Here is a 16137-nt window from a genome sequence, read left to right as displayed (position 1 = left end):
CAGGGCCTCACAGACATGGATTTGGAGGGGAAAGTCACTATTTGGTTAATCATATTTAAAATGAAGTCTAGTGTTCTTATTTGCGACCAGATTTTATTACAGAGATGGAATTCCAAAAAAAAATTTTTTTATTCAGCTGTATAAGTAGGAGGCATAACGTTTTCATTTTTTAATTTGATCATCAATTAGAGAATTTAGAGCAACAGACATCTGTTAGTGGGTATAGTGGGTAAGAGAACCAGACTGCCTGGGTTTGAATTCCAGTTTCGAAAGTTCTTAGTGGACATGTTTAACCTTCCTGTTCTCAGGGTTGTGTGTTTTCATATGAAGGAGTATTAGTAGTTGCCTTATGAGGTTGTTGGCAGTATTGAAGGAGTTCATCTGTGCTTAGAACAATGCCTAGCACGTAGCAGAAAATCAGTAAATGGAAGCCAATTTGCTTTAATTGTCTATTTAACTTACACCTGTTCGTTGTCTTTATTGCTGTTTAACTTGTCTTATATTTATTCAGCTCCGCAACTCCGTTGCTAGCTCCTTGAAGACCTAGCTCAGTTTTTTTTTTTTTAGAATTTCTCACCATGCTCCAGAGTAGTTGCCTAGTACGCATTTGTTGACTAATATTTGACCTCTTTGGAAACAGGATTAAATAATTGTATATGTCGAGTAAGGAGTATCTCAGAAATGATTAGCCTGGTGTCATTTCATTATTTCTTCTAAGAAGCTATATTAATATTTCCGTGCTGGTTAACTTAATAGGTGTTCAGTGAATGTTTATATATGGATTGACAAGCTAAATTGTTCTGGTAACCGTATGTCGACCTTTTTGTAGATTGTTAATTTCTGAAGCTAACCTCTTGCTTGCTCTGCTTTGGATTGTGTCCCCATAGAAGATATGTTGGTAGGCTTAGCCCCCTGTAACTCAGAATGTCATCTCATTTGGAAATGGGGTCACTGCAGATATAACTAGTTGAGGTCATACTGGAGTAGGGTGGATCCTTAATCCAGTATGGCTGGTGTCCTTATAAGAAAGGAGAACACCATGTGAAGAGACAGAGACACACAGGGACAACACCGTGTGACAACAGAGGCAGAGATTTGGAGTGATGCAGCTGCAAGCCAAGGAATGCCAGCAACCAGCAGAAGCTAGGGGGAGGCAAGGAAGGTTCCTACCCGAGAGCCTTCACAGGAGCATGGCCCTGCCAACGTCCTGATTGCAAACTTGTAGCCTCCAGAACTGTGAGGGAAGAAATTTCTGTTGTAAGCCATCCAGTGTGTGGTACTTTGTTTCAGCAGCCCCAAGAAACTCAGACTCCCATCCATTATCTTGCCCTTTTCCCCTTTGCTGCTTGAATTAGAGTGTTGACAACCCAGGGATTTCATTTTCTCTCAAATGGTTGATTTGCCTCCATTTTCTTCCATTATCCATCTTTTCCATATATTTTGAAATTAAAAAAAAATGTTTCCTGCAAGGTCAGACAAAGGTGTTGGAAAACCTGGCGCACAAATGCCGTCGCAGTTCTGACACGTGTGCCAGAAGCTGTTCGGAACGTAATAGCGGAGTCTGCAGCCAGTTCACGTGGCCGCTGAGGAGAGCATGGCAAGCAGCGTGTGGAACGGTGGACCGCTCTGCAGCAGGGAAGAGGAGCAGGGCCCAGCGCCCCACGTCCACATCCGTGGCTCTTACAGCAGTGCCGTGTGAGAAGAGCAAGGGCCCGCAGAATGTGTAACCATTCCTCCTACGTATAAAAGTTCAAAACCATTATTTGGGGATATATCCATATGTAGAAAATGATACGGGTATGCGAGGGAGTTATCAACACAAAGATCAGCCCTAGGGAGGGAGGTTGGAGCACCTTTAATGCCCAGGGGCTGTCTCCAAGATCACGCAGGTTTCTGAGGGTGGAAGTGTATTCACTGCCTCATCAACTGAGGGCCCAGGCTGCTCCGCACGGCATCGCAGTGGGAACCAGCCCCTGGCCTTAGGAAGCTCTGATCTAACAGAGAGACATAAAATGTCAATGGATAGGTAAGTGCAGTACAGCATGAGAAGTGAAATGTTAGAAATTTCTACAACATACAGAGAAATGAAGCATGTGCGTTGTATGTGCGCGTGTGTACACGGGCAGAAGCCTCCTCTGTCTTGAAGCTCCTGCTTCTCCTCCCAGTGAACGTGCCTGGAGGAATTGGGCTGAATGGCAGGTGCTCATCTCCAACCTTCTCTCCTCTCTTTGTTTTTCTAGAAACTGCGCATCTGCTCTTCAGTTTCTTTCCAGTCCTTCCCCCCGCAGTGCTAATTCCAGTTGGAGGTTTCATCGTTAGTAATGCCCAGTCTGGGAAGGTCTGTGGGAAGTTCGATGTTCTGAACCAGCACCTTCCTCACTGTTATAGCTGTGGCTCTTAGGTGTTTACTCTTACCTCCAACAATTACCTTTTTTTTTTTTTGCGGTACGCGGGCCTCTCACTGTTGTGGCCTGTCCCGTGGCGGAGCACAGGCTCCGGACGCGCAGGCTCAGCGGCCATGGCTCACGGGCCCAGCCGCTCCGCGGCATGTGGGATGTTCCCGGACCGGGGCACGAACTCGTGTCCCCTGCATCGGCAGGCGGACTCTCAACCACTGCGCCACCAGGGAAGCCCAACAATTACCGTTTTAACTTCTGTGTAAGAAGGTACTTTTCACTTATAAATTGAAAATACGCTTTTGGGGAATAGTTTCTCCCCGGGGAAAATAGTTCTGTCATGGAGCAGATCAGCTGGGCTCATGAGTTTGGGAATTGGCAGGTGGATGGGGAACTTGATCTTGTTCCTATTTTAAAACTTTGTTTACTGGCAGGTATTTGGTGGTTACAAAATCCATTGGTGAATTTAATGATCTAAGTGTATATAAAATTGCTAGGTAGCCTTTTTACATTAAAAAAAGTAAACCTGCTGGTAGGTGGCTTTTCTAATAGTTGCTTTAGCATACCAATTTTAAGTTACGAAGCATTTCTAAAGTTACCCTGTTCCATGGCCACAGCGCATGCCGCTGGAGCCAATCAGCTGTCTTGAAGATGTGCCATTTGTCATGAGGGGACCAAGGGCTAGGCTGAATGGATCAGCTCAAATCCATCACTAACCACTGGAAAAAATGATTCAAAATGCATTCTTCACTGAATCTGAATTATAGTGTTTTTAGCCAAAAGGTCTTGGCAACATTTAAAGAAGTGGAAGTAAGTGTATTGTGATCTTTAAAGTGAATAGTAAATATCAAAATGATACAAAGAGTGAGTTTCTAAATGAAATACTGTTTAAGATTTTAAAATTTCCAAAGAAGAGTCATCAAAACAATGTCCCTTGAGCCCTGAGATTAGATTTGGCTGAGTTAAATCAAGAGGCTCTAACAGGGCTTCCCTGGTGGCGCAGTGGTTGAGAGTCCGCCTGCCGATGCAGGGGACACGGGTTCGTGCCCCGATCCGGGAAGATCCCGCATGCTGCGGAGCGGCTGGGCCCGTGAGCCATGGCCGCTGAGCCTGCGCGTCCGGAGCCTGTGCTCCGCCACGGGAGAGGCCACAACAGTGAGGGGCCCGCCCGCAAGAAAAAAAAAAAAAAGGGGGGGGGCTCTAACACATGTGTTGGAGGTATCTTTTTGGGCAATAAGCCGCTTACATTGACAGGGGGTACTCTTGGAATAACTACAGTTAGATCTACTCTGAGACCTCTAGTGTATTTCGATATCCTTGAGTCACAATAGAAGGCAAAGAGGCAAGATCTCCGTGTTAGGGATCCCATGGAAAGTTTCCCTGGGCTAGGAGTCGAGTGTTGTCTTTTTTTTTTTTTTAATGGAAGTAGGCATGCTTTGAGAATAACCTGCTTTAAGGCTGTCTAGAGCTTTGCCAAGATTAGGTGGCTTATCTCAGAAAATGTGTGCAGAGTGGTTAGGCAGTGTTAGATATTGTATATTTTATGGAAAATCCGGCCTAGTGTGTCAGCGCCACTTTGAGGAAGGACTTCAAAGCATCTCTTGTAAGAGGAAGGGACCTGGTATTTGAGTGCCTCTGTTTTGCCCTCTGCCATGCCAGCATTTTACACGTTACTTATCACCGCCCCATGAAGTAGGTAGTATCATGCCCACTTCACAGACAGAGAACTGCAGTCTGTCCAAGGTCGAATGACTATTATTAACCAAGTGACAAAATTGGGATTTGAAAGCCAAACTGGTCCGAATACAGATTCCCTTCCTCTTTTCAACTGTGTCGCACAATTTTGCAGCTGGTCATAGTGCGATTTTACGAGGTATAAGCTACGAATGGTGGGGTTAATGGCTTATATATTAGTTTAAAAGTCTGTCATACAGAGTGAAGTAAGTCAGAAAGAGAAAAACAGATACCATAAGCTAACACATATATGTGGAATCTAAAAAGAAAAGGTTCTGAAGAATCTAGGGGCAGGAAAGGAATAAAGATGCAGCTGTAGAGAATGGACTTGAGGAGACGGGGAGGGGGAAGGGTCAGCTGGGACGAAGTGAGAGTGGCATGGACTTATATATACTACCAAATGTAAAATAGCTAGCTAGTGGGAAGCAGCCGCATAGCAGAGGGAGACCAGCTCTGTGCTTTGTGACCACCTAGAGGGGTGGGATATGGAGAGTGGGAGGAAGACGCAAGAGGGAGGGGATATAGGGATATATGTATACATATACCTGGTTCACTTTGTTATACAGCAGAAACTAACACAACAATGTAAAGCAATTATACTCCAATAAAGATGTTAAAAAAAAAGTGCACATAGACTGCTGGTAGAAGTATTAATAAAACAATATAAAAGATTTTAATAAAGGACATGATTATTATTTACTTTGGCTGAAGAAATTTCACTTGGAAATAACTTTATTTTGATAGTTTAAGGCAGAGGGTGGCAGCCCGTTTTTGTAAATAAAATCGTGCTGGAATACAGCCACACCCCTGTATTTCCCTATTGCCTGTAGCTGTCACAAAGCCTAAAATAGTTACTCTCTGGCCCTTCACAGAAAAAGTTTGCAACCCTTGTTCAAAGAAAAATGTATGAAGATGAAATAAACTCCTACTTTTGCAGTTCATTGTTTGTCTTCATGTGGGATGAGCAAGTATAGAGGTTGAGTTGATTGTTCCTGTTCTCTAAATGGCTGGGGCATGAACATTTCTCTTTGCTGCAGGGTGGTTTGGTTGAGCGCACCTTAACACATCTTTTTCATTTCTTGCCTCCGAGGTGGCCTACAGTCAGAGCAACTTTTTTTTTTTTTTTAACATCTTTATTGGAGTATAATTGCTTTACAATGGTGTGTTAGTTTCTGCTTTATAACAAAGTGAATCTGTTATACATATACATATGTTCCCCGTATCTCTTCCCTCTTGTGTCTCCCTCCCTCCCACCCTCCCTATCCCACCCCTCTAGGTGGTCCCAAAGCACCGAGCTGATCTCCTGTGCTGTGCGGCTGCTTCCCACTAGCTATCTATTTTACGTTTGGTAGTGTATATATGTCCATGCCACTCTCTCACTTTGTCACAGCTTACCCTTCCCCCTCCCCATATCCTCAAGTCCATTCTCGAGTAGGTCTGGGTCTTTATTCCCATCTTACCCCTAGGTTCTTCATGACCTTTTTTTTTTTCCCTTAGATTCCATACATATGTGCTAGCATACAGTATTTGTTTTTCTCTTTCTGACTTACTTCACTAGTATGACAGACTCTAGGTCCATCCACCTCACTACAAATAACTCAATTTCGTTTCTTTTATGGCTGAGTAATATTCCATTGTATATATGTGCCACATCTTCTTTATCCATTCATCCAATGATGGACACTTAGGTTGCTTCCATCTCCATGCTATTGTAAATAGAGCTGCAGTGAACATTTTGGTACATGACTCTTTTTGAATTATGGTTTTCTCGGGGTATATGCCCAGTAGTGGGATTGCTGGGTCCTATGGTAGTTCTATTTGTAGTTTTTTAAGGAACCTCCATACTGTTTTCCATAGGTGCTGTATCAATTTACATTCCCACCAGCAGTGCGAGAGTGTTCCCTTCTCTCCACACCCTCTCCAGCATTTATTGTTTCTAGATATTTTGATGATGGCCATTCTGACTGGTGTGAGATGGTATCTCATTGTAGTTTTGATTTGCATTTCTCTAATGATTAATGATGTTGAGCATTCTTTCATGTGTTTGTTGGCAATCTGTATATCTTCTTTGGAGAAATGTCTATTTAGGTCTTCTGCCCATTTTTGGATTGGGCTGTTTGTTTTTTTGATATTGAGCTGCATGAGCTGCTTGTAAATTTTGGAGATTAATCCTTTGTCAGTTGCTTCATTTGCAAATAGTTTCTCCCATTCTGAGGGTTGTCTTTTGGTCTTGTTTATGGTTTCCTTTGCTGTGCAAAAGCTTTGAAGTTTCATTAGGTCCCATTTGTTTATTTTTGTTTTTATTTCCATTTCTCTAGGAGGTGGGTCAGAAAGGATCTTGCTGTGATTTATGTCATAGAGTGTTCTGCCTGTGTCTTCCTCTAAGAGTTTGATAGTGTCTGGCCTTACATTTAGATCTTTAATCCATTTTGAGCTTATTTTTGTGTATGGTGTTAGGGAGTGTTCTAATCTCATACTTTTACATGTACCTGTCCAGTTTTCCCAGCACTACTTATTGAAGAGGCTGTCTTTTCTCCAGTGTATATCCTTGCCTCCTTTATCAAAGATAAGGTGACCAGATGTGTGTGGGTTTATCTCTGGGCTTTCTATCCTGTTCCATTGATCTATATTTCTGTTTTTGTGCCAGTACCATACTGTCCTGATTACTGTAGCTTTGTAGTATAGTCTGAAGTCAGGGAGCCTGATTCCTCCAGCTCCATTTTTCGTTCTCAAGATTGTTTTGGCTATTCGGGGTCTTTTGTGTTTCCATACAAATTGTGAAATTTTTTGTTCTAGTTCTGTGAAAACTGCCAGTGGTAGTTTGATAGGGATTACATTGAATCTGTAGATTGCTTTGGGTAGTGGAGTCATTTTCACAATGTTGATTCTTCCAATCCAAGAACATGGTATATCTCTCCATCTATTAGCATCATCTTTAATTTCTTTCATCAGTGTCTTATAGTTTTCTGCATACAGGTCTTTTGTCTCCCTGGGTAGGTTTATTCCTAGGTATTTTATTCCTTTTGTTGCAGTGGTAAATGGGAGTGTTTCCTTAATTTCTCTTTCAGATTTTTCATCATTCGTGTATAGGAATGCAAGAGATTTCTGTGCATTCATTTTGTATTTTGCAACTTTACCAAATTCATTGATTAGCTGTGGTAGTTTTCTGGTGGCATTTTTAGGATTCTCTATGTATAGTATCATGTCATCTGCAAGCAGTGACAGCTTTACTTTTTGTTTTCTGACTTGGATTCCTTTTATTGCAAAAGTCAGCACAAGTTAGTCTTGTAAATCCCGTGTTTCTGGGCATTCAGGTGCAGAACAGAGCTCTCTTTGCGAGTGGTTCTCACTGGGGGCGATACTCCCCCTAGAGGCCAAATTGGAAACGGGGGGTGTTTTTGTTTTTAGTGTAATTTGTATTGAAAAATACGTTATTATAAATCACTGTCCTTTTATTATATTTCTCCTTCATCCTGGAGCACAGGCATTATATTGCTGATTTTTAAAATTGTGGTTCGTTTGATAATATCCTTGGCTTTCATTGCAGGCTAGCCAAAGGGGCTTTGCACAACTTTGTTTTATAATAAGAGGAGTCTGGGAGTACTGAGCAGCTCTGCCCTGAGTATTTCGCATTTTTTTCAAAACGGACTTCCAAGTAAAGAAAGCTCCCTTCGAAAGACCTGGAATTCTGGATTCAGAGGCTGCTTGTGCAGGACTTCTTGCTCGCTGGCAGCCTTTCGAAGTCGGTTTGCAGACTGGGTAGGTTCCCACAGCTCTCAAGGGAGCCTCCAGAGAGAGATCACCCGTAAGCTTCATTTAAACAGCAACACAGAGTAAGAAAGCACAGCGAGTAAAATCCAAAGAGGAAGGCCTGTGTGCCTTTCCTCACTGTTCGTACATGGAAATTGTGGGAAAACCCCCAATCAAGGGCCATCGATTTGCAAATCAGTGATCATGGCCACTGAGCTCCCCTTGGAGTTTAGATTTTGCTTGCAAAGGCCCAATGAGGTGGATGTCAAATTTATTTTCTAATTCTACTGCTTTTAGATGTTTCCAGTAAGGGTAAAAATGGTCCTTATTTATTTGAGAGTGTTTATAGTTACGTCTGCCGCAGGTGTTTTGTGAAATCCTATTTTTCATATGCAACGGAGAGGGGAGCAGTTTCTTAGTCTGGAAGAAGGGCGTGGGGGAAGAGGTCTTTGTACCTTAATTTGAAATATCTATTCCATCGTGAAGTCTGTAGTGCAGGATGGTAGTTCTTTTTGGTGCAAGTTCCTTATGGTGCTTCAAGGCGCCAGAAGTTAATGCCATTCTGCTGTGCAGAGCCATGGTGCCTTGAGCATCTTGATTAGCCAAGGATTGGTTTTACCCTTTTTTTAATTGCATAAATTTCTGACTTAAGTGAAATATCGGGCAAACAACAGTTAAGTTTTTTGGCTGAGTCTTTATTAAAGCCCAGTTCATTCATTCATTTAATGGATATCTATTAAGTACCAACTGGGTGCCAGGCACTGTACCAGGTGCTGTAACTGCAGCATTAAGTAAAACAGACCAGAATCCTCATCTGCTGGGGGCTCGTATTCTGGTGGGGGCTTGTATTCTGGTGGGGGCTTGTATTCTGGTGGGAGCTTGTATTCTGGTAGGGGCTTGTATTCTGGTGGGGGCTTGTATTCTGGTGGGGGCTTGTATTCTGGTGGGAGCTTGTATTCTGGTGGGGGCTTGTATTCTGGTGGGGGCTTGTATTCTGGTGGGGGCTTGTATTCTGGTGGGAGCTTGTACTCTGGTAGGGGCTCGTATTCTGGTGGGGGCTCGTATTCTGGTGGGGGCTTGTATTCTGGTGGGAGCTTGTATTCTGGTAGGGGCTTGTATTCTGGTGGGAGCTTGTATTCTGGTGTGGAGGGTGGACAGTAACAACAGGTTATCTGGAAGGTGGTAAGTGGTAGGGAAAGAGACAGAGGGAGAGAGAGGGGCAGAGAGAGAAAGAGAGGAAGGAGACAGAGGGAGAGGGGGAAGAGAGGTGAAGGGACACAGAGGGACAGAGGGAGATACCATGAGACCATTGAGGTTAGTTGGCTTGAATTTAAAGAGAGACACAATTGAGGCCATGTCGTAACTTTAAAATCTGATTTTTTAAATAATGCCACCTTTATGTAGCTTTATTTGAAGGGGTTGTGGGGGGGGGTCTCAGAGATTGCTTGCCTAGATGAGTTTTCCTAGCTATGTTTCTTACTCTAAAACTCCTTCTCTACTGAGACTGGGACCAGTCTCATCCAACCTGGTTTCTTGAAAAATAGAGATCACTTGGACTCACTTTTCCCTGGATGGAAAGGATACTGCCGTGTTAGGAGATGTCAGCTAGAGCTGGTCCTGCCACTGACTCACGCTGGGGTCTTGTCGTAGTACCCTCTCTAGGCTTTCCTGCCATCTTCTCGGTAATAGGAGAAGACTGGCCTTAAATCATCACAAAAGTTTTTTTCAGGATCAAAAAAGATAGAAGTCTACCTTTGGTTAGATTCCTGGAATTAGCATATATATAGGGAATTAAGTTTCAATTTTCACTTTAAAGCCAAGGTAGCCCAAATTCAATGTTTTTTAAAATAAAAAGGATTGAAGCTTGATCTTTAGGGGTTTGGGGCAAAATACACTATAACCAAAAGGGTAGCTGACTTTTGTAAACTTTACTATAGCTTCTAATTATTATTGAACCCCATTTAGACCAACAGAGATATTTTATAGATGAAGATATGGATATTAGAGACAGATCAGGGCCTGCACTCACCCATCTAGTACATTTTCTACAACTCTGCACAGGGTCCAAATGAGACAGTATTTCCATGTACTTTTTTTTTTTAATATAAATTTATTTATTTATTTATTTTTGGCTGCGTTGGGTCTTCGTTGCTGCATGCGGGCTTTCTCTAGTTGTGGTGAGCGGGGGCTACTCTATTGTGGTGTGCAGATTTCTCATTGCGGTGGCTTCTCTTGTTGCAGAGCACGGGCTCTAGGTGCGTGGGCTTCAGTAGTTGTGGCACGCGGGCTCAGTAGTTGTGGCTCGTGGGCTCTGGAGTGCAGGCTCAGTAGCTGTGGTGCACGGGCTTAGTTGCTCCGCAGTATGTGGGCTCTTCCCAGACCAGGGATTGAACCCCTGTCCTCTTGCATTGGCAGGCAGATTCTTAACCACTGTGCCACCAAGGAAGTCCCTCCATGTACTTTTTCAAGAGAAGCTTTATAGAGCTAGATCACCACTGGCCATGCACTGTCCCTGTGGTAGTTAACTTTCTTCCTAGTATTTCTAGGGTCAGACCTAATTTGTAGAAGAATTGGTTGTGGCGTCAGCATTCAGTTATTATCCTTTCATTATTGAAAAGGATGCTAATAATTTGTTAGCAAATATGTCATGTACTGTTCTAAGCCCTTCATGTGTATTACTTCATTTTGCCCAACTATGCTGTAGTAAGATAGAGATAATAGCAACCGAAGGCCAGAGAAGTGAAATAATCTACCCAAGGTCAAATAGTGAATTGCACAGTCGGGATTTGAATGGAGTCGGCTCAGTACCTGTGTTGTTCAGTGTCATGCTGCTCCAGCTCCTGTACATTTCAAGGGTCTGTTGCAACCTTTCAACAAAGAGAGGCTCACTGGTGACATTTGAAAGCAAGCCTCATCATGGAACTAACCCATGTTACCCAGACCCTTGGATTTCTCAGCTTTGTACTCAGTCCAGCTTTTAATAGTAGCGTCTTCTAGGGTAACTCTAAAAATGAGGGCTTTAGACATAAAGACTGCATATTATTTGATTCTGTTTATATGAAATGTCCAGAATGGGTAAATCTATAGAGATAGAAAGCAAATATGTGATAGGGGCTGGGGGAATGGGGAGTGATAAGTGATTACTAATGGGTATGGGGTTTTTGGGGGAAGTGATGAAAATGTTCTAAAACCGATTGTGGTGACAGTTGTACAATTCTACAGATATACTTAAAACTGTTCAGTTGTTCACTTGAAAGGGTGTGTTAATAGTAGGTGAGTTATAGCTCAATCGGATAGTTAAAAATAAGGGGAAAAGGAGGACCTCCCTCTGTTAAATTTAGTTGTTATTTATTTTAAAAAAATATTTCTTTATTTGGCTGCGCCAGGTCTTAGTTGCGGTGTGCGGGATCTTTAATTGCAGTATGCGAACTCTTAGTTGTGGCATGCGGGCTGTAGTTCCCTGACCAGGGATTGAACCCAGGCCCCCTGTATTGGGAGCACGGAGTCCTAGCCACTGGACCACCAGGGAAGTCCCTATTTAGTTCATTTTAAATTGAAGTTTTTAAATGAGGATTGATGAAAACAGGAAGACTCATCTTTCTTTTATGGTTTGTAAACAGGACCGTGAAGACTGAGTCGATTATATAACCCAGCATTTGAAATGTCTTATGTTGACTTGACAGTAATAACTTAACATGTGTTTGAAGACATTGACTTATATGATAAAAATGTTTTAAATATTATAGCATCTGATTACTAAAAGTAATTCTATATCCGTTCCTGATGAAAATCCCCCAAATGTGTAATATTGTTTAGTCAGTAGAATAATTTCAGGGCAGAAACATCTGACTTGCTCTATCCAGTCCATCTCATCCATTCTGCTGTCTCAGAGAACAATGGGTTATTTGCCTGGATTTTAATTTACGATTAGAGAGGTTTTTTTCAAGGCTATATTGTCTGAACTATTTTGTCTGCATTTAATTCATTCTAGAGTTATTCATTAATCTTTTTTTAAAAAGTTATTTCTAATTTTAGATCGTGCTACCTCTTAATAGTTTCAGGTCTTTTAAGTTTAGTATTCCTTTCTATAAAGAAGTATTTTATTTTGCCCTAAGTGTTCATGTTTAAGCCTCTGCAGTAGTTTCCTAGTTCCAGTGTTCTGGGATTTGGTGAACTGATACCCAAGCTCAGAGCATCATCATGTTTCACAATAGTGTGTGTTTTGCACATAATCAGCCATTCGTTCATCAAATAGTTATGAGTGTCATCGTGTGCCAGGAGATAACCGTGACCCAAATGGACCCCCAGCCTTGCCCTTGGAGAGCTGAGCTCTGGTGGAGGAAGCCTGGCGGTGCTAATCTTGTAAGATTGTTCTCACCTGGCCATCTTGCTGCCTCTTTGTCCTGATGGGTCCCCTCATCCGCATCTTCTTTCACCTCTCAGGCCTTACTTAAGGACATTGGACAGCAGTGCACAGCTATCAAATCACTAGGTTTTGTTCCAAGGGGTAGTGATGTTTTCCATGCCATATTTTGTTAGTGAGTGGTTGGTCTTTTAATGAGCCTGGCAAAAAAGATCCTATAAATATCCACAGTCACCTTGCTGAATTGGATGTGGTTTAACCACCAGTGACTTCATATGTCTCTCTCGGTGTCATTAACTTTGATAAATAAAATAACCAAAGCACTACTTAGTTTTCTGTTGTTGCTATCATCTTCAAAAGTCTAAATAAACCCCTGGGTTACCAAGGTATTGTATGTATTCCGAATATGATGGTTTCATTTATGTCTGAATTGTGATGAATAAGCCTTATTTAAATGAAGTATATACTTTCCCTAGAAAATGCTGATTAAATCAAATCTTCCTAATTTGATTTCCATCAAATCCATGCCACTTTAACTTGCCTTAATTTAGAGAAAACGGAATTATTAAAGGGGAAAGAAGAGTGAGTTCAGCAGTCTCCCCTTTTTATCACTCCGCCTGGCTGCCTCTTAACTGTCTTTAAAAATTAAGAAATGTGGAAATTTGAAGCCTGTTGCACAGTTAGTGAACATTAAGTTTTCTCCCATGACAGTTTGAAGGCTAGGAATAAAAATTCCGGGAACGTGTGTGGTGTCTTCTGCTGAGCTCCCCCTTCTCTGTTCCTCCACGGTTCTCTGCACCTTCATCGGAGCTCTTTCCCAGGAGCTGTGTTGTGGTTGATACTTCGTGTGTCTCATTCCCGCTGGAGACTACGAGGGAAATAGGGCCTGTCAAGCGTACTCCTGTTTGTTCTCAATTGCAATATGTTTGAAATTGCATACAATTCCATTGATATTGAACGTTGTCTTTCTTGGTAGAGTTTCCAGTATGGCCTCTGCACCGACTTCTAAATATAATTCACACTCCTTGGAGAATGAGTCTATTAAGAGGGTAAGTTGAGTTTTCAGATTTATCTGTACCTCCTTCTCTCATTTCTCCTTTTGTATTTGAATATTAGGTGCTCATTCTGGGTTTCTTGAATTATTAATTTCATTATTTATTCACATAATGTAAATTCTGTGATACATGTGGTTTCATTAACCCACCTTGTTCAGTAAAAGACTGATTATCTTATGTGTGTTCAGTGAGTTTTGTTTGTAAATCCTTTCACATAACTTCATTTTTGAGAACCTCTGACTTGTGAACTACTTCCAGTGTTACATTTAAGATACTAGGCAATCTCTTGCCCCTGAAAGCTTTCTGAAGGAGAGATTGGAAGCCAGGGCCCTCTGAACAGGCTGTTAACACCTTCCTAAATATTGGTGTTATTTTCTAATTATGAGGATAAAAGAGTTATAGGACCAAAACAAATACAGCATTAACAGAAAATGGTTCCAAGTGTCAAGGAGAAATTGTGTAATTAGAGGGAGATATTGGAACAGCTATTGGAAAGAAGGAATTTTAAATAAGCTTTATTCATGGCCCTTTAAGGCTTTTGATACATATTACCTGTTATCCACCAGAGAGGTTCATTTACACATCCACAAGCAGTGTAGAGAGATACCCAAGCAATCAGAAGGGAGCCAACTAGTGTCTTTTAATTTGTATTTCCCTGAGTACTAACAAGGGTACCTTTTTTTGGTTTTGTTTTGTTTTAAAGGTGTGTTTCTTGTCCATTTGTAATTGTTTTGTGAAGTGGCTGTCTGTGTCCTTTGCCTATTTGTGTTTTGGGGTGTTCGGGGTATCCTTTTCTGTTGACTTATAAGCGTTCTTTAGAAATTATGATGATCAACTCTTAATAATATATATTATTCTTTATAATACATATAATAATAACATATAAGACTTTTCCCTAGTTTACTGTTAGCCTTTTAATTATATTTATGTGTTTGGATTTTGAAATACAGAGGCTTAAATTTTTATGTAACCACATCATCAGTCTTTTCTTATATTTTCTGCTTTTTGTGTCATGTTTGTAAGGACCTTTGCATCCCCCAATTATAAAAGTCTTTATTGTATTTTAGTATTGTTATGGTACAAGGATCAGTTCTAAACACAAGAGTAACTTCAAGAAGGTAATTGTAAGTCCTCGTGTAACGTTACTCTACTGTGAAAGTACATCTTCTGTTAATCCCATGTTTTCCTGTGTTAATAGACATTTGTTTCCCTTATGTTGTGGCTGAATTACGCTTTCTTCTCCTGACCCAGAACTGTGGTATTTAAAGGCTGTATGAATATTAAATTTGCTCGTTATACTTGTTTTTAGTTTGAGGCAGTGTTAAAGGAGGATGATAATTTCTTTGCAGTCTTATCGTTTATATAAAACGTGTGGTTTTTGCTCCTCATTGAAGAAGGCATTCCTGGCTGGGGACAGTTTGCCTTACCCTCCGATTTATAAAATGCTTAGCTTACAAGCACTAAAACATATTGAAAATTAGCTAGGAATTTTCACTTTGTACCTGAATAAAAAGACTAAAACCATTAAAAATCCAGCAGAGCCCCCCTCTTTGACAGCTTATCTCTCACCTAAATACACAAGCCACGTTTCTCTTGTTTCAGAATACTCTACATTTGCATAGCCCTTGGTAATTCTCAGAAGTGTGCTTGTGTAGTTTGTTTCACTTAATATTCACGAAACTCCTTTGAGGCAAGGATTACTAGCTTCACACATGAAATAATTGCAGCGTGACTTTGGAAAACAACTAGAAAAAAATGAATGAAAAACAGCGATGAAAAAACCTTTTGCCCAAACAGATGTTAGTGATGTGCCTGGCACTGATCCGCTGGGGCGGCTGAATAGATTGAAAGACGCCTTTCCCAGGCATCCAAGTCACATGGCAAATGAGCCTCTCAGAACTCACCTTCACTTTTAGTGGCTAATACTTTGCCTGTCTGGCAGAGCGGCTGCGGTGATTGAACGAGGACCATGCGTGGGGAGCCAGGCCTAGAGACGTAGTAAAGTCACGCGAAGAATTTGTGCGTAGATGGTTCCCAAGGCCCCTGTTGGCTCAAAAGTTCAATGACAGGCCACCCCGTCCTCTTATCTAGTCACCTACATGAAGAAAGATCTTAATAAAATAGGAAAATAAAATAGGAAACCCAGTGTGTAGTAACTGTTATTTTCCGGTGTCGTGAGAAGATGCTGTAATTACTGTTGCTCAGTTAAGGCCCCATTGAAATCAAGTTTTCATTCCTTCTCTCAACAAAATAGGACTAAATACTTAATATGAAAAAAAAGCTGCCACGGTATATGTGTACCTATAGAATACACTTAATATTTACTTTTTATCACTTTCCTGAACACTGTTAACTGTAAATTGCTTGGAAGGGGTGTTTAATTCATATCATTGAAAAGCGCGCTAATGTTATTTACAGACTGAAAGTTAACACAGCTAATGAATGTTGAACGCTAAGTTGTAGTTTTTAGTCGTGTGGATTTTCTGTGCCAATTTTCTGTAATGGTCACTATTTCTCTAATTTTTTTCTTTGACAACGATATCTCTGTTTGGTTGCTCAAAATCCTATGCAAATGTAATGTCATTACTCCTGATGGCACCATTTTGTTTCCAGACTTCTAGGGATGGAGTTAATCGGGAGATCGGTGAGGCTCTTCCTCGACTTCCAGGAGAAACCCGCATCACTGGTAAGGAGCCTGTGAAGTTAGGATTTTCGTACATTGATGAGAGGTCCAGCAGGGTCAGGTGGCTTCAATCCCACGGACTCTTTAGAAGTTACATTTCTTGATCAAAGAGTTCTCTCAAGAGCTTCACGCTCTCCAGGACAGTGATATTTTTTC

The 16137-nt window shown here is 41.4% G+C and overlaps 1 protein-coding gene across 2 annotated transcripts in view; it reads left to right on the top strand.

Annotated features, from left to right (window-relative positions):
* MTM1 (myotubularin 1) overlaps nucleotides 1-16137 on the top strand; it is a 98327-nt gene that overhangs the window by 12486 nt on the left and 69704 nt on the right. For both annotated transcript variants that reach the window (XM_022561097.2, XM_022561095.2), the window contains exons 2-3: nucleotides 13220-13292; nucleotides 15912-15984. In XM_022561097.2, the coding sequence (XP_022416805.1) occupies nucleotides 13230-13292; nucleotides 15912-15984 (136 nt within the window). In that variant the 5' untranslated portion in view covers nucleotides 13220-13229. The remainder of the gene's footprint in view (nucleotides 1-13219; nucleotides 13293-15911; nucleotides 15985-16137) is intronic.

Source organism: Delphinapterus leucas, chromosome X, assembly GCF_059928025.1.
Source record: "Delphinapterus leucas isolate spDelLeu-1000000601 "Yukka" chromosome X, BTC_Dleu_Yukka2, whole genome shotgun sequence".
Lineage (NCBI taxonomy): Eukaryota > Metazoa > Chordata > Mammalia > Artiodactyla > Monodontidae > Delphinapterus > Delphinapterus leucas.
This window is presented reverse-complemented; position numbering and strand designations above follow the sequence as displayed.